The 23,319-nt window shown below is 36.1% G+C and overlaps 1 protein-coding gene across 2 annotated transcripts; it reads right to left on the bottom strand.

The window, feature by feature from the left end:
• Positions 1-939: 939 nt before the first annotated feature.
• On the bottom strand, positions 940-22,596 carry LOC116297980 (sodium/potassium-transporting ATPase subunit alpha). 2 transcript variants are annotated; one of them, XM_031706302.2, is made up of 25 exons: positions 22,442-22,596; positions 17,975-18,046; positions 16,158-16,331; positions 16,021-16,080; positions 12,781-12,984; positions 12,486-12,548; positions 12,294-12,344; positions 11,345-11,479; positions 10,785-11,171; positions 9,961-10,102; positions 9,313-9,386; positions 8,618-8,712; positions 7,534-7,963; positions 7,020-7,206; positions 6,473-6,576; positions 6,130-6,307; positions 5,608-5,709; positions 5,179-5,333; positions 5,000-5,094; positions 4,878-4,917; positions 4,638-4,772; positions 4,042-4,172; positions 3,534-3,635; positions 3,005-3,096; positions 940-2,075 (listed from the first exon to the last, which is right to left on the bottom strand). In XM_031706302.2, the coding sequence occupies exons 2-25, from the start codon at positions 18,044-18,046 to the stop codon at positions 2,047-2,049; spliced, it is 3,237 nt and encodes a 1,078-aa protein (XP_031562162.1). In that variant the 5' UTR covers positions 22,442-22,596; the 3' UTR covers positions 940-2,046. The 2 variants fall into 2 exon arrangements, with proteins under 2 accessions (XP_031562162.1, XP_031562163.1); XM_031706303.2 differs by lacking the exons at positions 17,975-18,046; positions 22,442-22,596 and adding an exon at positions 16,407-16,518.
• Positions 22,597-23,319: the final 723 nt, after the last annotated feature.

The raw sequence follows: 23,319 nt of genomic DNA, 5'->3' as shown, positions 1-23,319 counted from the left end.
TTCAATACGCAGTGCATGATGGTATACTAGTGTAATTTTCAATACGCAGTGCATGATGGTACACTGGTGTTATTTTCAGTACGCAGTGCATGATGGTACACTGGTGTTATTTTCAATACGCAGTGCATGATGGTATACTGGTGTAATTTTCAATACGCAGTGCATGATGGTATACTAGTGTAGTTTTCAATACGCAGTGCATGATGGTACACTAGTGTTATTTTCAGTACGTAGTGCATGATGGTACACTGGTGTTATTTTCAGTACGCAGTGCATGATGGTACACTGGTGTTATTTTCAATACGCAGTGCATGATGGTATACTGGTGTAATTTTCAATACGCAGTGCATGATGGTATACTAGTGTAATTTTCAATACGCAGTGCATGATGGTACACTAGTGTTATCTTCAATACGTAGTGCATGATGGTACACTGGTGTTATTTTCAATACGCAGTGCATGATGGTATACTAATCTAATTTTCAATACGCAGTGCATGATGGTATACTGATGTTATCTTCAATACGCAGTGCATGATGGTATACTAGTGTAATTTTCAATACGCAGTGCATGATGGTACACTGGTGTTATTTTCAATACGCAGTGCATGATGGTATACTGGTGTTATTTTAAATACGCAGTGCATGATGGTACACTGGTGTTACTTTCAATACGCAGTGCACGATGGTATACTGGTGTTATTTTCAATACGCAGTGCATGATGGTACACTGGTGTTATTTTCAATACGCAGTGCATGATGGTATACTAATCTAATTTTCAATACGCAGTGCATGATGGTATACTGATGTTATTTTCAATACGCAGTTCAGTGCATGATGGTATATCAAATATTCTTTCGCAATAGAATGGCATATATAGCTTGACGGTTGGCTGAAATTGAGAATGTGAATATCGAAAGAGCTTGTGAAATACACTGATTAATCAGAAAGTGTTTTTATTTGATAATTATAATACTCGAAATATTAGTAACTAGAAGCTTAAAAATGGTTAGAAAAATGGATAAAACCTTTGACAAAGGATAATACTAATTCAAGGTGTGGCTATTGCCTTTGGCTACTGCGCATGATCAACCTCACTTCGATACTCTGAGGGAATACCGCTGAGTTTCAAATCAAGTTGTAAACATAACAAAATCCAAATTCTTTCCATAACAAAATCCAAATCCCTTCCATAACAAAATCCAAATCCAAATCCCAAAAAAAAAAAAAAAAAAAAAAAAAAAATCAAAATTAAAGGAAAAGTATTCAAAAACGACAACGTTCTCTTAGTACTCGCACTGCAAATTTTAAGAGTGTTCAGCCTAAGATTTGATTGCAGTTCTTTCATTCAAAACATTTGTGCAGATCACTTGATAATGAATAAAAGTATTAATATGAAGCTAGGAATATAAAACTAACGATAATTTATCTGGCTTGATTCAAAGGATAGCTTTGTCATGTGACACTTCTAACTTCAAAATAATAATTCATTATTCTGAATGATTAGAAAGCTAATAGAAAAAAGAAAATGAAGTCAAAGAAGTTGGTATATAATTATCACTTATGACTAAAGAAAAATTTTATTAAGACTAAAAATGAATTGTCATCTGTTCCAGGAGGTGTGCTTTTCAAATTTCAAATTCAAAATTAATTCAATTTCTTTTCCAAAACTCAGCAGAAGATTGGCATAAAACTACAGGGTCCTTAAAAGCAGCCTTCCCCCATAAACCTATGCAGGAATAGTTTGTCGCCAATCAGCCTCTAAATTTTGGAAAGAGAAATATTACCTATTTACTAAAACCCGCAGTTGGAAGTGGCAGGCAAAAAGCATGCTGCCTGGAACAGTCCAGAGACATTAAATATTAAATGCCTAAAAAATAGTGTTGTTCCTCATTAGAGAACGGGAAATACCCATCACATGCTATCCTCCCTCCCCTTGTGGGGAATCATATCAAATGGTGTCAGAATGATTTGTCACAAGATTAGTATACAATTGAATACAAATAGAGTAAAGAGCAGGAACACTTGCGGCAAAGAGATACATACTTAGTAGTAAGTCTCTCTGTCCAGCCAGCCTGGAAGAAAAAAAGAAAAAATTAAAAACTATTAGTGACAGATCGTTCTTACTATAAAATATGGCTCAAGAACAGGTAGGGTTATAGAGTATGCACTAAAGGCCAAAATAGCGTGCAAGATATGAATTGTGCATTTAGAAACTATAATGACTAGTGGTAGTGGGACAAAAACAACAAGTGAAAGAGAAGGAAACTTAAACACAGTATGAAAACGTAGAGTAAAAAACTTAGAAACCCATTTAAATCATAGGAGAGTAGCAGTGGCGGATCCAGGACTTTAAGAGGGGGGTTCATTTTTGCAAATCTCGGCACAACAATAACGTTCTCTTGCATCATCATTTTTCCCATGAGGCACATCACTGGCCTAGGGGCGCTCCTGATAAGGATAACCTATCCACCAGTCCCAAATCATATTAAATCTCATGAGTTAGTACCATACTTTTATTCATTTATTTAAAAAAATATAAAAAATCCAAGGTACCAGCCAGTGGGGTTCATTGGCACCCAATGAACCCCCCCTAAATCCACCACAGAGTAGGGAAAGTTATTGGATGTAAAGCGATATACTCCAGTAACGATCCCAAAAGTCATAGATCTTTTAAGTACATTTATGACAACGCTAAGTGTTGTCATACTTTTCATTTTGAAAAGTATGATTCTAGCAGTTTTTGTGAGCAGTTAGAATATGTCGTCACTACAAACATTTTGGTGTAGTATTGTTACACAAGTGAATATAATAAATCCGGTGAGCTCAGTGGTCACAAGTTACATCTTATGCTGCTATCTTTATATCCACCTACAGGTAAATTTAAAGCATGCACGCTTGTTTGTTGATTTGTATGTTTTTCGATATTTATGCATCTTGGTAAATATTCCCAACATTCACTTCACGTTTGGCGAATAATTGTTAAATAATGGTGTCTACTTACATCCAGGGTATCTTCGGAGAATATAACGACGTATTTCATCATAGATCCAGATAACCAGACTAAAAGGCATGGCAGGGAACCACCAATTCCAACTGTTGAAACAATGAAAACCTTGTTACTTTTTTATTTTACCAAACTACCTAAGCCATACTTTTGAAATTTAGCAATATTTGGTGGGACAATTTCCCAAAAAAATCTGTAAGCCACTTTTTTGGGACCTCAATGGACCTTTGTAGATTTCATTTGAATAACCAAGAAGCAATGTTTTTTTTTTCAAGTCGAAGTCAAACTTGATCTGGTTAGTCTAACTGATATGTAAAGGTTCACCCATGGACTTGCATCTCAGACACCTGCTCTTATCTCTGGTCCCAAGGAGGTTTGAGATACCAACACTTCAATTCCAATCTAGACTTGGACACTGATTCAAATGAGCTCAGGTAAAATCTAATATTTTTATCCGCGTATTGTTTTAAATCCTTGGGGGGAGGGGCAGGGGATAGACTAGTCACCCAATCGATACCATACTTACTTTAGTGGATACATGTTGAGACCTTTATCCATTCCTGGGGTATAACTAAGGATTGCTGCCAGAAGAGTTTCAAATAATAGACCAAAATTCAACATCTTGTTCCTGTGGAAGAAAGGAAAGAACAAAAACGAACCCTTTAATACCAACAACATTAATGGAATTTGTTACAATCAAAACCAAGATAAAACAGTAAACTCCTGTTGCAACATTCATGGAATTATTGCCCTAATTCACTACGACGCCACAGCTTACTTATGAGAGAGGCAAGAAAGGTGGACAACAATAATAATTTGAACTAATTCTACTGTGTAGCTGAATATTCTATCTAAAATGTCTGGTTTTCTAAGTTGTTGCTGTCTTGCCTCCCTCCAATGATTCTTAGCATTAAAACAAAAGATTATTTTCATGTGATATCATAGTCAAATTGGGCAATTAAAGTGAAAAATAGAAGTACTACTAATGCAATCCAAAACATTTATGTTTATTGATACCATTAGGTGAGACTTACTTCATTCCTTGAGTAAATATAGAATTCCGTCTTGTCTTACAGATGATCAGATCAGCCCACTGTACAACCACAATACTAACAAAGAAGGCAGTGTGGCAGCTGTATTCCAGGATTTTACGTTGCTTGAATGTCTGTGGGAAAAACAAAGAAGTCATTTTCATTATTCATCATCGGCATGTCATCATCATCATAGTTACTGTCATCATTATCATCATCAATAACATTATATTACCATCATCATCATCAACATCAGCACCAATGTTAATTATTGGAAAACATTATTAAGCTTGGGACTAGACTCCAACTAGGTGAAAGTTGGATTTACAAGTTGATTTTTGAGGAGGGAGGAAAATTGGAGAACCTAGAGAAAAACTCTCTAAGAATAGGAGAATCAATAAACGATTCTACTCACATACGAGACAGGCAGGACTACAGTAAAACCCGTGCCGCATTGCTGAGAGGTGATGAATTAGCAGGAAACACTAACCGTGTTTCCAATAATTTGGTTATGTGACACAGGTAAATTAGTACAACTTGTTGGCCGTGATATCACAAGCCCCTCAAATAGTAAGTGTTGTGGCTACTATCTGTCTTACCCATTCCTGGCCATAGCTATCTACAACTCCATTATTACTTCTATCATCCCATTGTCTTCTGATTCCAAACAGGTCTCGTGGGTAGAATCCATTTTCGCCCATGATGACAAAGTAGGTAAAGAATCCAGCAGAAGCCTGTAATGGTACAAAATACAAAATTGGTCAACTATGGATTCATTTAATTTGGTGTGTAGGATATAATTTTGACATGACCATTTGAAAGAAAGAAAAATTTCTAACCTGGATCATACCAATCTGGCCATAGGCCATGGCAATCAACCTGAAAAAAACATATGACCGATTGTTATTAATTCATCAATAATCACTAACGACTCTTAGTTTACACATGCATGGGATATTACCTCTCATTAACAAGGTTGTCGTTCTTTGGATCACGAGGTTTTCGCTTCATGATGTCATTCTCGGCTTCCTCGTATGCAAGGGAAATGGCAGGAACCTAGGAATGAAAACGTTAATAGAAATAAAATAAGTATGATAGCATCTCACAACCGTGTGTGGATATTCAATAATGTAGCCTTACCATGTCAGTTCCCAAGTCGATACACAGGATGGTGACAGTGCCAAGAGGTAGTGGAATATCCAAAATAATGAAAAACAAGAATGGTGTGATCTCAGGGATGTTACTAGTCAGAGTGTAGGCGATGGACTTCTTCAAGTTATCAAAGATCAAGCGACCTGAGGGTGGATAAAATATAACCATTGAGTACAAATACTTTGATGGAGAAATGCCCTATAAACAAGCGTGCGTGTAGGAGGTTGTTGTTCAGTAGTTGGTGGGGCACTTTCAAATTATGAAGTCATTCCTATTTTGGAAAATGGGAGTTTGTTTGTTTGTTTGTCCTGTCCAACAGCCAGGCTTAAAATATTTCTTTATAGTCAATAACACAAAGCAGCTATAGTCAATTTTTATAACTCTCATAGTTCTTTACAAAGATCAGGCCTGATTTACCTTCCTCAACTCCAGTAACAATGGAAGCAAAATTGTCATCCAGGAGAATCATGTCAGCAGCTTGTTTAGACACATCTGAACCAGCTATTCCCATGGCAACACCTGACAGACAAAAAACAATGAAATATTGCAGTTGAACCTGCTGTTAAACATTCATTTATTGAAAACATATAAAACTCGATGAGGGTATGATGAACATATATGGAGGGTAACTCTTATATTTTTTAGTTTACCATTATTGTGACTTGATCGGTCTAGAGCTGCAGATGTACTGATAAAGCCATTAATCTTGAGAGTTGTATGCAGCATAATATACGCAAAATCCAAAAATGGCAACCAATTCGAAAAACTATTGCTCTGCACTGACAAGCCTCTCATACAGGTGAAAATGCTTTTTGTTTTCACATGAACTTGAGGCTAGTCAGTGCAGCACAATAGTCACTAATATTCATATTCGTCACAATATTTCAATTTGGTGTATATTTTGGTTTAAATGTTTAATGAGGCAAGCAGTCAACATACCAATATCAGCTTTCTTCAAGGCAGGAGAATCATTGACACCATCGCCAGTCACAGCAACGATAGCACCCATTCTCTGGCAACCCTCAACAATGATCAGCTTTTGCTGAGGAGAAGTACGTGCAAACACAATCTCTGTGTGTTCCCTAAGAACTTCATCAATCATATCTTGGTCATAGTCCTGGATAAATAAAATTGTTTGTATTTTAGTTTATGATAGATATTGAACATGCAAGGTAGAGTAAAAGCTGACATAAAATAGTGTTCTTATATATTTGGTATCTAGTGAGAAATCAGGAGTAGGTAATTCTCTTGTTTGGTGCAAGGGATCCAGATAAACATGTACCTTTAGTTTTTGTCCATGGACGACGACTGCCTTAGCTTTACGGGGATCCACATCTTCAACAGGGATGTTAAGACGTTCTGCAATGTCTTCAACAGTCTCTGTTCCTAAAATACCAAGATATTTCACAATGAGATTAACAAATTAGCTTGGAATGAGAAAAACGTTAAAGGAGAGAAAACGAAAAACAAAAAAAAACAAAAAAAATCCACCCTTATCACAGCATAAAAATAATAATGTCCACCCAGAATTGGTAAAATCTTTGCCTTGCTGGTCATTTTGGCCAGTGATGTTGAGCCAGAAGAGCCAGAATCATAGCTAGGCAGAGATATAAAATTTACAATCTATTTAGATATTAACAATTATTAAAACTCGGCACATAAGAAATTAAGTTATTTTTGTCAGCATAAAAGCAGGTTTAATTAATTAATTTTCTCCCACTTTTTTAAATAAACAGTAAGCTTAAAAAAAAAATTGACAAGTCATCATGACCAGCGACGTCCTGGCCGTTATTTTATGCCCGGCTGATTTAACCAAGATACTCTCATACCTTCAGAGATAATACCAACACCCTTTGCAATAGCCTTGGCAGTGATAGGGTGGTCTCCAGTAACCATAATGACCTTGATACCAGCACTACGACATTTGCTGACAGCATCAGGCACGGCAGCTCTTGGAGGGTCAATCATAGACATGAGGCCAACAAAACAGAGTTTTTCCAATGGGAAGTTTTGTGGCTATGGAATAATGATTAAAAAAAAGAAAATGAATAAATAAATGGGAGATAGGGATTTCAGCAGTGGTTTAATGGTGAATGGGTCTTCTATCACTATAATCAATTAAATTTGAATGATTGAATGGATTGATGGATGAATGAATATAATTCTTGGTGTGCAACCCCATGACTCAAAATCCCTTGAGATATGAATAACAATGAAACAGTCACCATCTTGGTTGATTTAACAAGAGAAACTAATGAGGAATGCTTTGTTATCGTCAACTAATATGCTATGATGTAACTTGCACCCCAATAATTAATTGAATTTCATTGTTCAAGGACCAACCTCTTCAGCTTCAAACTCAAAACCTTTAGGGTATTCCTCAGCTGGCAAAAGCTTTTGACAGAAACCAAGAACACGTTCTCCAAGACCTCCAAGATCTAAATAAGCCTGATTGAAAGATTCTTTCATCTTTTCATCCAACTCCTTTTCCTCTCCATCCAAGAGGATTGTACTACAACGATCGAGGATTCTTTCTGGTGCTCCTTTCATCACTAAAACATGATGGAAATCTTTCTCCTTTTCATTTTCTGGCAGGTCTTTTTCTCCCTCTACCTTGGTGTGCAGTTCATGGATTGACACTTGATATTTGTTGGTTGAATTGAATGGAATTTCACAGACCTTGGGGTGTCGTTTCCTAAAACTTGGCACATTGCCGATGGCAAGTTCAACATACTTAAGCAAAGCAGACTCTGAGGCATCTCCTGCACATTCTCTGTGAAAATAAAGAATCAAAAATAATGAAAACAATGAGAAAAGTACTTCTACTGTTACACCAAAATACAAAAATTCAATAAATCAACTTTATTTAGAGAGGATGACACATGACAGTTGCACCTGAGAAACTTGTGGCCCTCTATGTTTAACGCCTCTAAATGAGAGAGGACTGCCATTTTATGTGGTCATCTGAGCCACCACGAAGGTCTAACTATTTGCAGGTATTTTTAGAGCAATTACAGCACGTTCTACTCAGATATTTTAAGACCTTAAGCATTGATCCAGCCAAGGCTTGCATTCACAACCTCCTGCTTATTAGTCACACTGAGCCAATGACAAAAAGCCATAATTTAATAGCCTTCTTTTTGGCCTTTATTTAATTGATTTACTATAGAAATAAAAATAGCATGCGCACTATGTGTGTAGTTATAAAGCATGCAGCAATTGGCAGAAAATGAGAAACATGAGTCATAGTGTTCTGCCAATCCCCAAGTGCATTACCATTGCACACATCACTGAAAGCAAGTCTTTTATTTCTCTTATTAAACACAAATTACAAGTGTGATGTTACGAATGAAGAAAAAAAAAAGTGCATCAAGTGTTATCCCAACCAATCAGAACAAGAGATTTATAACAGTAATTTTATAATAACCTTTTCAAAACAGGCTTGTCTTCTTGACCAGCTTTGAATTCAGCCCTGTTGCAGAGGGTTGCGATACGAGCCAATGATGTCCAGGTTTCAGAAAACTACACAAACAAACAAATAGTTAATAAAGATAAATTAACTTCAATCATTTATATCAGCTTCTATTTTGGTTTAAGCCTTTTATGGAAAACTACGAGGTGTTCTGAAACAACCTTTGGGCTGATCTAAGTCAGGCATGGCTAATTTACAGATCAAATACTGAAACAACCTCTAGGCTGGTCTAAGTTGGGCATGGCCAATTTACAGATCAAATACTGAAACAACCTCTAGGCTGGTCTAAGTTGGGCATGGCCAATTTACAGATCAAATCCTGAAACAACCTCTAGGCTGATCGAAATTGGGGCATGGCTAACTCGAGATCAAACCTTAAAACAACCTCAACACTGGTTGTTTCAGGATTTGATCGAACCTTGAAGCAACTTCAGGGCTGATCTAAGTCAGGGTATGGCTAACTTACAGATAGAATTGGACATTAGCATGTTGGGTTTTGTGAGAGATGGGAGGAGGTGGGAAAGACCCTCAAGTCAAGACTGAATCCCAATTGACCAAATTGAGACCAAAAGCTCTACCAAAATGTGATGTATAAGCCAGATTTCTATACAAGGCAAACAGTTAAGCAGTAACAACCCTGAAAAGAATACCTTCTTATCCTCTCCTCCTTTCTGTTCTTCACTAGTGTCTGCTTCAACAATGTTGTTGTCATACCAAAGATGGGCTGATGAAAAACAAAAAACAAGTTTATCAACAAAAAGAAAAGAAAACTGCTAATTTAGTTGGAATAGGAATTTCTTTCACTTGGAATACAAAAAATGAATAAAATACTCCAGAAATGCAGCACATGCCAGCTGTGTCTGTATTTACTATCCAGGGCTAAAAAAACAGCCTATCAGGGAACAGTGTCTGGCCAGAATTGGAACTTGTATGGTCAAATCTTTGCATTGCTGGTCATCTGACAAGTAATGTTGAGCCAGAAATGAGTTTTGAATGAGCTAAAACTAGTAATTAGGCTTGTCTTCATAAACAGCCCTTATTTTTAGCTTAGTTATCAACCACTAACAACAACAAAAGGATAAATAGCATTATAGCATTTTGTTTAAGACAACATGCCAGACTATTGTGAGATCTGCAATTTAATAGGTTTGGACTACCCAGTTTTTTTTTTCATTTTTCATTATTGAGATTCATATATTCTTTAGTTTGCCCCAAAAACAGAAGCTCATTGTGGGGGCTCACTAAAAACAGATTACCCAGATTGCAAAATAGTGGGTAGAGTCTTAAGTTCAACTTACCAACAGTCATCCTGTTCTGGGTGAGTGTACCAGTTTTATCTGAGCAGATTGTTGATGTACTACCAAGAGTTTCAACGGCTTCAAGATTCTTCACCAAGCAGTTCTTGGAGGCCATGCGTTTAGCAGTCAGGGTCAAGCATACCTGTCGCAGAAAGGGTTTAATAAGTGTCTGTAGTTGTCGTAGATGTTGTTACAAGTAAATTATTAAAGGTAATTAAATGGTATTAAAGGTAAGAGAAAATAAATATGCGATAATAGTATACGACTGCTGTTGCGACAAAAGCGTTAAACTGTAAATTATTAAAGGTAATTAAAACATCTGAATGATAAAAGGGATTCAAAGAGGGATCTGATAGAAGTGGTACTAAGGCGTAATAAAGGAGAATGGAGAACTACAGTTGGAGATAAAAAAACAACAGCTTAAAAACACAATGGGGTTTTCACTTGATGGCTTTTAACTTGACAATTTTTTTTGTATTAAATGGGACTTTTTTTGTATTAAAAGGGGAGTCAGGATGGCATGATGGTAAAATGCTCACCTCCCACCTCTGAGGCCCGAGGTTTGAATCCCAGTCACCTCATGTGAGCTGAATGGGTTGGTCCTTTTTCTGACTCTGAGGGTTTTTACCTCCCTCCTCTCAAATCATCCCTAACTATTTCAAACTGTTTAGGTCTGTGCTCTGTGGTCATACATGAACTGTATAGTGGCTCCCTGAGGCGTTTTGGAATGCTTTCAGTTTGACCCAGTTGAGCTGAGCCACTGCTGTACTTGCTGTGGTGATTAGCAATGATGAGTTTTAATTTAGCTTAGTATAAAAGCTTACCGTCACAGTAGCTAGTAAGCCTTCAGGGACATTAGCCACGATGATACCAATTAAGAAAATGACAGCTTCAAGCCAGGTGTATTTCAAGATCAATGCAATAATGAAAAACGACACACCCAGAGCGACAGCAACACCAGTGATGATGTGGATAAAATGCTCAATTTCAACGGCAATAGGTGTTTTTCCAGACCCAAGACCACTAGCCAAGTTAGCAATTCTTCCCATGACAGAGTTATCACCAATTTGAACAACAATACCAGTGGCATTTCCTTCAAGTGCAAAGGTTGAGAAGAAAGCCAAATTTTTGGTTTCAAGTGGGTTTTCATTAGTGCATTCAGGTCCACGACTTTGTGGTTCAGATTCTCCAGTGAGAGATGAATTATCAACCTAATAACGAAAAAATCCTTAATCAAAAAAAGTGTCATTGAAAACTAAATTTTAATGAGTTTAGGAGTAGCATGAATCCTAAAATTAATGAAATAATTTTAACAGAACTACAACTTTGGAGTATTTCTAAACATATTAAATTTCATAGCAGACTTGGAATAAGTTATACAAACCTTAAAACTTTTGCATTCGATAATACGGATATCGCCAGGGAGACGGTCTCCACCCTTAACAAATACAACATCTCCAACTACAAGCTTCTCACTATCCAAAGTATGTTTTCCACCATCACGAAGCACTGTTGCTTCCTGTAAAAAAAAGTATATATACAAATCAATTCATAAACGCAGGATATTAAAAACAGGGTTCGTGCTAAGGCAACCACTTAAAATTCAAGGACTATTCAAGGAGTATACAAGGACCCAAAAACGAATTTTCAAGGAGTATGTTCAGCCAACTATGCCAAGGTTTTACACAGTGGTTGCACATGGCCGACTTTCAGATTTTCAATCTTTCTGACAACACCTATTTCAGAACCATGCAAATAGTGATCAAAGCAAAAATTCAAGTTTTCAAGGAGTTTCGCTAAAATCGTAAAATTCAAGAGCTTTTCAAGTGGCCTTGAAAATGTGAATTAAATTTAAGGAGTTTTCAGGGAGTTGAAGGGGTAGCACGAACCCTGTAAAGAAAAAAAAAATGCAGGAGGGGGGGGAGAGTGTGGATGAGGGAGAGGATACAAGTGAAGAGGGTGAATTCAGAATTGTCCTAAAATGTAGCAGGTCTTTCAGCAAATCTTATACTCTGTTGCTCAGGGTTAGCCTCAATTTTGTGTAAATTATTCATGCATGCATTAGTGCATGTATTTATTAGTTTGTAGGTTCTTTATCTTATTCTATATTCTGACAATGAACTGAGGCTACAACCCTGAGTAAATGAAAGTTTGTAATCAAGGAACACAGCGGTATTTTGTGAAATTGAAAAAGGTCTGTTAGAAAGTATAAAGAAAACAAAAGAACAAGAGAAAACATCTTGAAAGGCAAGGAGAAAACCCAAATGCTGGAAAAAAGGTAAGAAACTTGTGCAAAACTTGAAAACTGTCGTCCCATAAAATACTCTTCTTACCTGTGGTACCATGTTCTTGAAACTGTCCATGATCTTTGAGCTTTTTGCTTCCTAAAATGCAAGTAGTTAATTTAATTAATCCTTCTGTTGTTGAATTATTTCATAAAAATTAGCAAATTTTTTAAAATTGTTTTATCACCTTTCCATGAGATATAAAAGATTTATTGTTGCTAAAATCAAGTGGTTAATTACCTGGTAATAGGAGAATATTCCAGTAACAATGACGACAAATGCCAATACAACTCCTAGGTACAACTGAAAGAGATAATAAAAATGGTGTAAGAATGTGTTTTTATAACTGCATAGCAATAGTAACAATTAAATAGTGCTAAGAATCAATGGCAGTATAATATGAGCGAAAGCGTCTGATATTCTAGTTGAATAAATTTGAATGACAACAGAAAACCTTATTAGCAATCATGAAATAGAGCTAAGAATCAATGGCAGTATAATATGTGACAAAGAGTGTAAGAGTGTGATATCTTACATTATCCCTAGCTGCTTCCTCTATTGTAGCTTCTAAGACAGCCTGAGCAATGAAACACAAAACTGATCCAATCCAGAGCAGTGTTGCAAAACCTCCAAACAGTTGCTTTACAAATTTAACCCACTCTGGAGTGGTAGGTGGTGGAGTGAGGGCATTGGGTCCATCTCTCTTCAATCTTCTTTCAGCCTCTTCCTCCGTCAAACCCTAGAATGTTGATAAACTTGGTTAAAGAATGACTGTGCTCATCTTCCCCCCCCCAAAAAATTTTTTTCATTATTTTAAAAATAGTTTCCCATTTTTTTGAGGAATGCAGGCAACATTAAGATTTCTAGATTTCTTAAATGAAGGTAAAGGGATAGTGAATATTTTTGCTATTCAAATATGTAGAAGTTATGGAAAAGTAAATATTTTTACAAACATTAAAATTTGTCATAAAAAAAAACATTCAAATCAATGCATGGAGCCTGAAGACACAGAAAACAATTCATGAAAAAAATTAAATGAATAGTTCGTGTGAATACTGATATTTATAAATATGACTAAGAATTTTACTCTATCATGGTTGAAATCTTAATGGCTTGAATATAAGTCATTTCCCTTCACAGAAACTGAAATTAATATTTTGTACATTCTAGCCGACAATTCATGGACTGACAGAGCATTAATTTCAATGATACAATTTTTTGCTTTCTTTAGAAACGTGATTGAAGTATTTTCATTATAAGTTCTCTGGTATAAATGTTTATTTTGGAGTTGTCTTTTAATCAAAAGTAAACAACAGCAACCACCGCCTTTGAAAGAGGGGGAGTGAGGATTTAAAACTGACATTTTTATCGCAATATAGGAAACAAGAAGATCTGAGGAAGGAGAGCTTCTATGTAAATTTCAGACAATTTTTTTTGTTAAGAGATCTTTTGAATTCAGCACAAATTGGGGCTTCAAGATTGATTAGATGAACAATAAAGATCACCTTTCTACACCCCCTAGTATATCATAATGTATTTTAATATATAATCTGCTGTGCTCACTGGCCAGTGGCCATGAATATCCTCTATATTCGATTAATATAAATTTAAATATACTTTGTCCAGCAAATTTTTCAAACAAAATCATCAACAACATTCACTCATAGAATGAAACTATATTTTTCACGATGCTTTGCAGATAAGCACATTTTCAATCCACAGTACAGTAATATTATACTTTTGTTGTCTGAAAAACATCTTAACAAGAAACGTGTGGGAAGAAATAATGAATTATTAGATCCTTTAAACCAATCTATGGGATTTGATCTTCCCTCAATAAATACCAACGCCATAATAAATTAGACACAAATTCCTGAAAAATACTTAAGATTTGCCTAAGGCGATGATGCTATAGTGAAATAAATAGAAGCTACAAACATCAAACACTTCAGGGAAACATTTACTGATTCACTTGACAAATTCTTCACAGTTGACAAAATGCACATGAAAGTGATTAAAAAAGTCAGTATTAAAGCAATGGGTTCTTTATTTGAAATATTACTAATTTTGTAGGTTGAAATTAAGGTTGAAAACCTAAAGTACATCTTAAAGATCAGGTTTGAGAAAAAGAGAGCTTTTAAAGTTAGCTCAACACATCACCATTAATGAGAGAGTTAGGTCAGGTGGTGTTTTGTGGAATATGGTGTTAAAAAAAAGTATAATATTTCAAAACCAGATCCAAAATCACCACAAATTTTCCAATTAAAAAGCACTATGCTTTTGGTTTTAGGATTGGTCTTGAGTTTTTGAATTGTAAAATTGTAAGCAGAACCTTGTAGTTGTTGTAGCAACCTAAAAGCAAAATAATGCACAACCTCTGGCTTTAGTTGTAATGGTGTGCCAACTTCCATTGGATAAATTATTAATAACTCTTAGACGCAAAAAGGAATTCTGAAGTAGGGATTGTGAAATATACATTCAGACTGATATATATGACAGATATGAATGAAATTTAGAAGAAATATGTAGCAAATTCGAAAGACACATTTTAAAGCATGGATGGTTATAAGCAAAAAAATATGCTATGTGTTTGACATAAATAAATTGTTTTTGTTTCAGAGTACTTTGGAATACAATTTACTCTTAGAATACGATCTACTGTATGAGGCTTTGTCCTTGAAGCCTAGATCCTTGGCCCTAGCTAACTTGAGACCTGTATAAAAAATAGGCCTAACAGATTTTAAAATTTAAAAACTATGTACAATACTTAGATAGCATCACAATGGAAGTCCCATAGACGAGCTAAAGAATAATTTTCTAGCAATCATGCTGAACTACGATATCAAACAAGCGTTGGCAAATGCTAGAAAAATTGTGGCTTCTGAAGCAACATTAGCCCAGCTTGTTACAATGCTTAGAGATTCCAAAAACCCCGGACGAAACTATCGCTAAATTAGGGAGTAGTAAGATTTTAAAATAAGACTAATGTTGACATAAGACGAGGGATTCTACTACATCTTTCCATCCATCATTCAATAATATTGACATCAAGACAAGAGTTCAATAAATAAATATATAAAGTAAGGTACATCCCTCATCGAGTGAAGATTTACAGAACATATTTTATTCGCATGAGAGGACTCCAGAAGCGTCTATATTAATCTTTATTCCCTTGGGTATAAAACAAACTATAAGCTAAGACTTGAGTTTATGGGAGTTTGGTAATAGGGTAATACTAGACGAAGACTTTAGATGAGCTCGTATTCCACCTGCAATTCGATATATGAGTGCGTTTGCAAGAGAAAATAAACGATTTGGAAGTTAAGATCGATAGTTTTGGAGATCTTAGAATCCAAAATCTCTGAGTCTAAAACAAAAAGTTATTTTGTCAATGGAATTTTAGCTGAAGGATTGTAATCTTCGCTTAGCGCGACTTGAAGTAGATTTTGTTTGCGATTACACATCCAAGGCTTATGCCATTGAGTGTATTTGTTAGCATTGCCAAGCGTAAAGTTTGCCATTACTATTTAATAACGAAAAAAGAAGAAAGAATTTGCATAGTACAGTTGATTCCAATAGCAAATACTTGTTCACGCGTTAAAAAAAATTCATTTAGAATCACCGATGTATCTGGGCATTTACGCTCTAAACACGCCAGTTCACTCATAAAAACATCTTCTGTCGATTCAGATAATGTTCTTGAACTCAAATGCAAAGTTCTGCGCATAAACTTTGAGGTTTCCAGGGTTCACTGCACAACATAGCCTTAACTTACCTTTTCCAAATTGGTTTCTAGCCGGGACAGTAGTTCTTCTTGTGTAATTTTATGCCAGTCCTGCCGACATAAAAAAGAAAGATTGTCAACTTAAAAAGATAGCTATACGCTAAAATATGTCGACTAGCGATGCTTACCACTTCCAGTTCCTGTTTTAACTCCTCGAGATCCGCTTTCTTTTCCTTCTTTCCCTTCTTCTTGGCTTTCTTCTGAGCGTCGTCGCCATCTTTGCTTTTACCTTTGGACGGATCTCCACCATCACCTTCAGTCAGAGGAGTCGTGGCCACACGATAGCTGTTGCTTCGTCCATACTAACCAGCAAAAAACAAAGATGAAGGTTAAATCTAGGCTGTGGGACAAAATGGGTCAATAGAAATAGTTCTAACCTCCTCATCGAGGGCTTGTAATTCAGAAGAGTCCGCCATTTCTTACACAGAAGCCGGTCCGAATACAAGGGGAGTAACACACGTGGAGTGTTAACACAAACCTGTCAATCATTCATGAATCACGTGGCTTCATTGGAAAACCACTTGCCTCGGCTTCAAGTCACTAAAAAATATAGGGAGGGGAGGGAGGGTATACTCTTATTTCTTATTTTTACTAGGACTAAAAAAATACTTAAATCGAAGTTTGTTTTGATAAACAAAACTCAAAAACACAAACTTCAGCTTCTTGAATAATGAAACTCTAAAGATCTCTGGTATATTTGTACTGATGTCAAAAACATTGTACAAAGTATTTTAATGATATAAGTGTTACATATAACCTTACACCGTTTTATGACTTTGACGAAGATCATTAAACTTTTAATTGACATATTTCGACGTTGTCAAACGCCACCCTCAGAAAGTGATGTACAAGTGTACACAACATTAAACTTAAATCAAATTAAAAGTTTAATGATCTTCATCAAAGTCATAATCATGTTCTTGCTGCTTCGATCATTTACACCGTTCTATTTTTAATATTTTGGTTAAGGAGACAATATATGTAAATTCTAGGTTTGTAAAAGGTATTCCCATCCCCTTACATAGCCCATAGCCCCTCCCCACCTTTGCGCTACAGTCTAGGGTATACTTGAAATGTTCAATTGAATTATAACTATGACCCTCTCTAGAGAAGAAACCGGAAGCTCCTCCCCCTCGTGGTGTCTCTTGTTTCAACATGTTTATAAGTGTAGGCACTTGTGTTTTTACAGGTTTTTACTTGTAGCTTTATATTAGCTCGCCGCGTGGAGTGCTAAGTGCTTTAGTAAAATGCGAAAAAATACATGTCTGTGGAACTAGAGTAAAATCAACTTGAGCACTCGAATTCAGTGTTGCGTAGCCGGCGATAGCGTGTGTTTAGCGAACCTAATGGAAGAGCAGTTTTGGAAGAGAGTGAAGTATGAGAATTTTTATCTTTGTTTAATAAGAAAGATCTGAGATGACTGAGTAGCGATCGATATGAATGGTTTTCATTTTGGACTAAAGGTCAAGTTCAAATTACGACACGACATATGGTTACTTTTAGTCGCGCGGAACTCGGCAAGTTTGGGGAAGGAGCTACACGCACGTCAAAATACAATATACCTAATAATATACGTATGCCTGGGAGGGAGCGCCTTTGAAAACTGCCACCAAAAATCGATACACTAAAATCTTATCGCTCCCTTTCATTAAAAATCGCGCCTTAAAGAACTATCACCAAAGATCAATACACCAAAATCTTACCACTCCCTTTCATCTAAATGGGAGATTAAAAATGTACCCCCGCCCCCCCTTTGGAGAACTTTTAAAAGTTTTAAGTACTTCTAAAAGATTTACGCCCCCTCTCTGAACACCGGCCTTCCCGTATGTATAAATAACGAACAGTCTCTTTGTCTCTTCGGAGTCAGCTAGACCTTTTGGTAGCCAGATCAAGCAGGATAGATATTGTTACACTCGTATCGATGTATGGAACTTGGCCGACTTACCCCCTCGGGGTCACCATCGACATCGTACTTCTCCTGAAGGTAGAGCCCTGCTAGCTCATCCTTACTGCTCATCTGGAACAAAGAAAGAAAGGTAAAGAAAATGAAAAAAAGAAGGAAAACATGCGAAGAAAGAACAGAAAAGGGTGTCAGATTCTTGAATGAATACCAAGTAAACATTCTTCGAGATAAATTAGATTTAGGAAACTAATAAATTCTTAACACTGATAATATAGTTGGTTTGAACTGAATTTTTTTGAAATAAGGAAACTGCCGGCCTTAGTATTTTCATATAGGACTGTCTAACCGGCCGCCGATCAAGGATTTCAAGACCCTAAATGTATTATTTAAAAATTCAGCCCAACTTATATAATTAAGTATTAATAATGATAGGACAGTTTGGTGCGTGTTATTGTATGTACTGGGCTGGATCTTTAAAAATAACTAGTTACCGCTAGGTTTTTGCTTCCAAAAATCCATTTGTAGTACCAAACCCCGTGGGGTAGCGGAAGGTGTGAGTACAAGTTGTTGGTGTGTTCCAACTTTTGTTGCTCGTCAAACCATTACTTTTTTTTACGAAAAAAGAACAACAAATCACGCCATTGAAACTATTTTTGCTTGCTCTTTTAGAATTTGGTAGTTTTAGCCTTAAAATCCAAAATTGTGGAAAATAGAGATCTGGATTTACTCCTTGGATTGGACTTTTCTTAGGTGGAGTGTGGGATCGAGAAAAAATTTCTTTTGGTATTTGAAGTTAAAATCAATGTTAAAAGTCTGACATTACTTGAAGAAATGCTTTTAGCTATTTACTTTGTGAAAATAAATGAAAAATACAGCTTTTATATGAAAAGGAAATTGTTAAGGGTACTCAATGAGAATCTATGAATTTATTCCACTTGTTTTGACATTTCTTTTCATTTCTGTCAAACAAAAAATCAAGAAAGACCTTCAAAAATCGAAAACTTAGTGGCCATACTGGATCACATGCTAAAACAGAAGGAAAGCGGTCGCACAGTTACCATAGATACCACAAGTGAAGGTAAAAAGACTATTTATTAAAAGGGATGGATATTGTATACGGTGTCACCGCATCGATGATGCTATGCAAGTGAAAACAGAAAACGTGAGTAGTTATTTGCCCAAAAATATATATGTATGTGTTTATACCCTACATGTATCTAATTTAATCATGGTCTACCTGTGGCGCGATGAAGGTCCAGATGAGACAGGGAGCCCAATCTCTTTTCTACAATTGTTCTGATTTAGCTCAGAAAGCTGGTTGTGACTTAAAAATCATTATTCGAAAACACCTTTTGACTTAGTACCTTTTCCTATATCTCAAACATAGACCTATGTCGATTTTTGTTTTGCTTGCAAGAAAAACCATTGAAAAGACCTTTTGAGCTCCTAATCAAATCTAAAACCTAAAACATATTCGTCCAGTAATAAGCTTTCTTTTTAACAAGATAGAGAATTACAAAAGAGATAAACTATTTTTTTCAATGCTTCAAACTTTTATTATTTCTTCATTATCCAAAGTTATTTGTTTTGGCCAAGAAAATATTTAAAAACTAATAAAATAAATCAAAACCGTGGATGAATATAGCTTAATCAAGAGTTGAATGGGATCTTCAAAGGTCCTTTCACTGGATGTTAACTAATCATGTTTACATGAGGGAGCGACTTTTCCCATCCATTGGAAGTACATTTTTCATTATATAAAATTTATATATTTTGGTCAAAGCAAAACAAAAATCAACAATAATAACTTAAAATAAGTAAAATAATAATAATGATAATAGTAATGGACGAATTAATATAGTATAAAAACGATTGGGAGCTTCAAAGGTCCTTTCACTGGATGTGAACTAATCGTGAGACCATGAGGGAGCGACTTTTTTATAAACGAAAACTTATATGTTTTGGTCAACTTAAAACTGAAATAGAAAGGAACTTAAAGGTCGAATAATGATTAAAAATTGATTTGGAGCTTTTAAGGTCTTTTCCCCTTTTCTTTCAGTTTACTGTTAAACCCTATATCAGCCGGTCATCGATATACTTTGATTTTAATCGATTGAAAGTTACGAAACAAAAAACTACCAATAGCTTTTTTTTAAAAAAGCTGGCATAAGTTTAAGGTCACCCATCCAGGTACTAACTCAGCCCAACCGGACTTGACTCAGTGTCATGGAAGCCCAAGTATTATCCAGCACTGGACCACGGTTCCAGGTGAATCAGCATAACAATAGCCGTGAAAACAATGCACCGCATAGACTAGTCTTTTTGAGATTATTTTTTCAACCGATTCCGTGCGTGGCAGAGATGCGAGGGATTAGCCGATATGGTCTGGGGGCCGGCTGGTCTCTCCCCTGATGCTTCGGCTAGAACATTTTCTTGCGTAATTCGTGCACCCAAGGGCAGAAGGATTTAATCGCCGTCAGGTCCGAAGTCCATACGCCGCCTCAGCTCTGCGGATGTCTCGGGGGTATGGCACATTAGAATCGATTTTTTTTTTGGATTTATATCGGTAGGTGTTCGAACCGCATCGTATCCAGATAATATTCAATTTTTTATATTAACAATTGGCAATATCTTCTTATTGACTACCCAATTAGTTTTTTACTCATATTCAGAATTAACAGATGGTGCGATGGGGTTTAACAACGTTAACTGACAATTAACAGTTAGCTGATATTTCTGATTATTTTGGTTAATATCATGGTCAGCACTTGCATAATTATCAACCGTTTACTGACAATTGGCCCAAAAATGAGTAGTTAATTGGGTACCTACCACCTATATTAAAAGTTAGTATTAAAAAGCCGTCTCGGAAAATCAGCCGTTCAAGGATTTCAAAATACTATATGGCCGTCCGCTCAATATATTTAAAGAAATCCAGCACCAAGAATCAAAGTTTCTTGAAGAAATGAAATGGGAAGTGAAAACGTGAATTTTGACAGCTTTTTCCTATTTCTCCTCCTCCTCCCTCTAACGCTGACTGTGGTCAGCTCCACACCGATATATGGCCGCTTTGCATGACGAGATTGCGCAATCCATAAACTGGAACAAAGTTTTCCTTTGGATAACAAAGAATTAAAAGATTTTCTCGAAAAGTTTGGAAGAGATCATGTGCTCTTGGTGTGACAAGGAAGCGAGGAGAACAATTTTTCTTATGTGGGAAATTTGTATACTAGTGATTTTCGTACGAGTGGAAGACATACTGTACTTATAGCATATGCACGGTACGACATGTAAACGGGGGGAGGGGGGGAGGGGTTTGGGGACTACAGCCCCCCACCTTTTCTACGCTAAACTTGCACATCTCGTTGCACGTTTTATATCACTTATATATAATCTGAATTGTAGCCCCCCCCTCCCCCGTTAAAAATAACGCTCCCACGTCCCTGATTGAAATAGCTTCCTCGTATTTGAGAGTTATTCATCCAATCACAACGCGTAGTTATACGGCTTTGGAGAGATACGTTACGGCTACAGCAGGACTACGAAACCGTTCTAATCGTACTGTAGCCTTACCGTATCTTATGGTAGCCGTAACTACAATAACTCTCAAATACGAGGAAGCTATTTCAGTGTTATCGCGTTTCCTCTCTTACGAAATCCCTCAAATCAATATTAGTGTCGACTTGACGGAGGCTCAAACATTTATGCGCCGTTTAAAGACCATCGAAATTTATCAATAATTCTAAGATTAAGCCATAATAGTATAACTACGACATAACTAAAGCGCCCAAGAAAATTATTCCAAAATAATTCGATTAGCAATCGAACTGTGAATCGTTGATGTGATTGATTAGTTCAGTGTAAAATCATTATGTTGAATTATGATGGTATTTTTAATCATTTTCCCTTTTCGTTTTCCGTTACAGCAAGGACAATAAATGGACTTACATTATGCTAATAACATTTTTGGCAACAAAAATTTCAAATTGAAAAATGATACTTTAACACTGGTAAGGAAGTTTAGTAGCGATGCACTTGCAAATGTGACAAATACACGTGTGGAATTTTATATTCCGAGTCACTCATGATAATTCGACTTCATGGTTTCTTAAAGTAATTAAACTCGAGTTTTCTCTAACAAAAAGATACTGTTTTTAGACTTTTGCAAAGCTCTGAAATAATTACTGCACTTGTTGATGTTCGCGCGCTATTATAATTATATACTGACCAAACCAATCGAAGGAAACTCATTCATTATATATTCATCAAATCATTTGAATTATGAATCGAAGTAATATACAGAGTTTTATACGATAGAAAGACCTGCTTGTCAGCCATTAAAATCAATATTTTAGGGCTGTTTTTCGCAGTGACTATCGATAAATTGTTTCTGCCTTAGAATTCACAAATGGATTAGATGGAGGTGCTTTGGCAATGCTTAGAAACACAGCTACAAGATTATGTCATAAGTAAGGAAAAACTTAAACTAGAGATATACCAACGACTCACCTTCGAGTTGAAGAGTTACCAGTTGAATTGATAATGGTTTTTGGGGGCGTTACAGTAAAGAAAAGGCTAAATGATTTGACCAGACTCACAACCTTAGTGACCAAAACCGAGTAGACGCAGAGTAGACGCTACAAGAGCTTGTCACGAATTCTAGTTTTGATCAGATCAAGTGAATGAATTGATCTGACAGAGCGAAGTTGACAGCATGGGGTGGTTTGACAATAGCTTGTACAACTCATCTAGTTTCGTCCAATAGGATGCAAAGAAAGAAAATCTTAAGTAAACAGCTGTTCGCTTATAAACGTCTGCATATATTGGTCTGCAGAGGAGACGGTTTCATTTATTTATGCCCTTGGTAGATCGCAGATAACATTGATTTCATGGCTACTTTAATTGATTTCAGACTTTTTAGCCAAGTTATACGGTCACTTGTACAAAATATACAGAATCTTAACGACTCCATCTGACAATTTTGAATTAAAATACACCACGATAATCTTTTGTCGCTCGCACTTTCAATAAGGGTGTTTACTTTGAAACAACTTGCTCTTCCGTCCACTAACTACGCTTTTGTTCTGTTTTTGACCGGTACATAGAAAGACGTGGGTGATCTCACTTTTCGGCTTTCATTTTTCTCCCAATACACATTCTATCCCTATTTTCTCATCTAAATTGTCTCTCATGTTTTCTATTTCCTGTTGTTACTCTGGTTTTTGTTCCTGTGTTACGTACTTTTCGTTCTCTTTCCTGTTTATTCATGTCTTCAAGAAAAGAAAAATGAAAATGAAAGAACTAGAAAAATCGGGTAAAAAATAAGGAAAGTATAAGATAAAAAAAAGCCTACGACACAGGAAACCCACGAGTTTAAAAACCTCCGA

The sequence above is a fragment of the Actinia tenebrosa genome, unplaced genomic scaffold (assembly GCF_029948245.1).
Source record: "Actinia tenebrosa isolate PJP-AT-01 unplaced genomic scaffold, QUT_ActTen_1.0 PGA_scaffold0__85_contigs__length_37466705, whole genome shotgun sequence".
In the NCBI taxonomy this organism is placed as follows: Eukaryota; Metazoa; Cnidaria; class Anthozoa; order Actiniaria; family Actiniidae; genus Actinia; species Actinia tenebrosa.
Note: the sequence above shows the minus strand (reverse complement) of the source record. Positions and strands in the feature narration are given on the sequence as shown.

Excerpts from the sequence above, each read along its gene's own strand:
- LOC116297980 (XM_031706302.2), bottom strand. The coding sequence starts at position 18,046 with ATGAGCAGTAAGGATGAGCTAGCAGGGCTCTACCTTCAGGAGAAGTAC. Across the intron at positions 8,713-9,312 it reads AAGGAGGAGAGGATAAGAAG|TTTTCTGAAACCTGGACATC; the intron begins GTATTCTTTTCA and ends TTGTTTGTGTAG. Across the intron at positions 2,076-3,004 it reads TCTCCGAAGATACCCTGGAT|GCTGGCTGGACAGAGAGACT; the intron begins GTAAGTAGACAC and ends TTTTTCTTCCAG.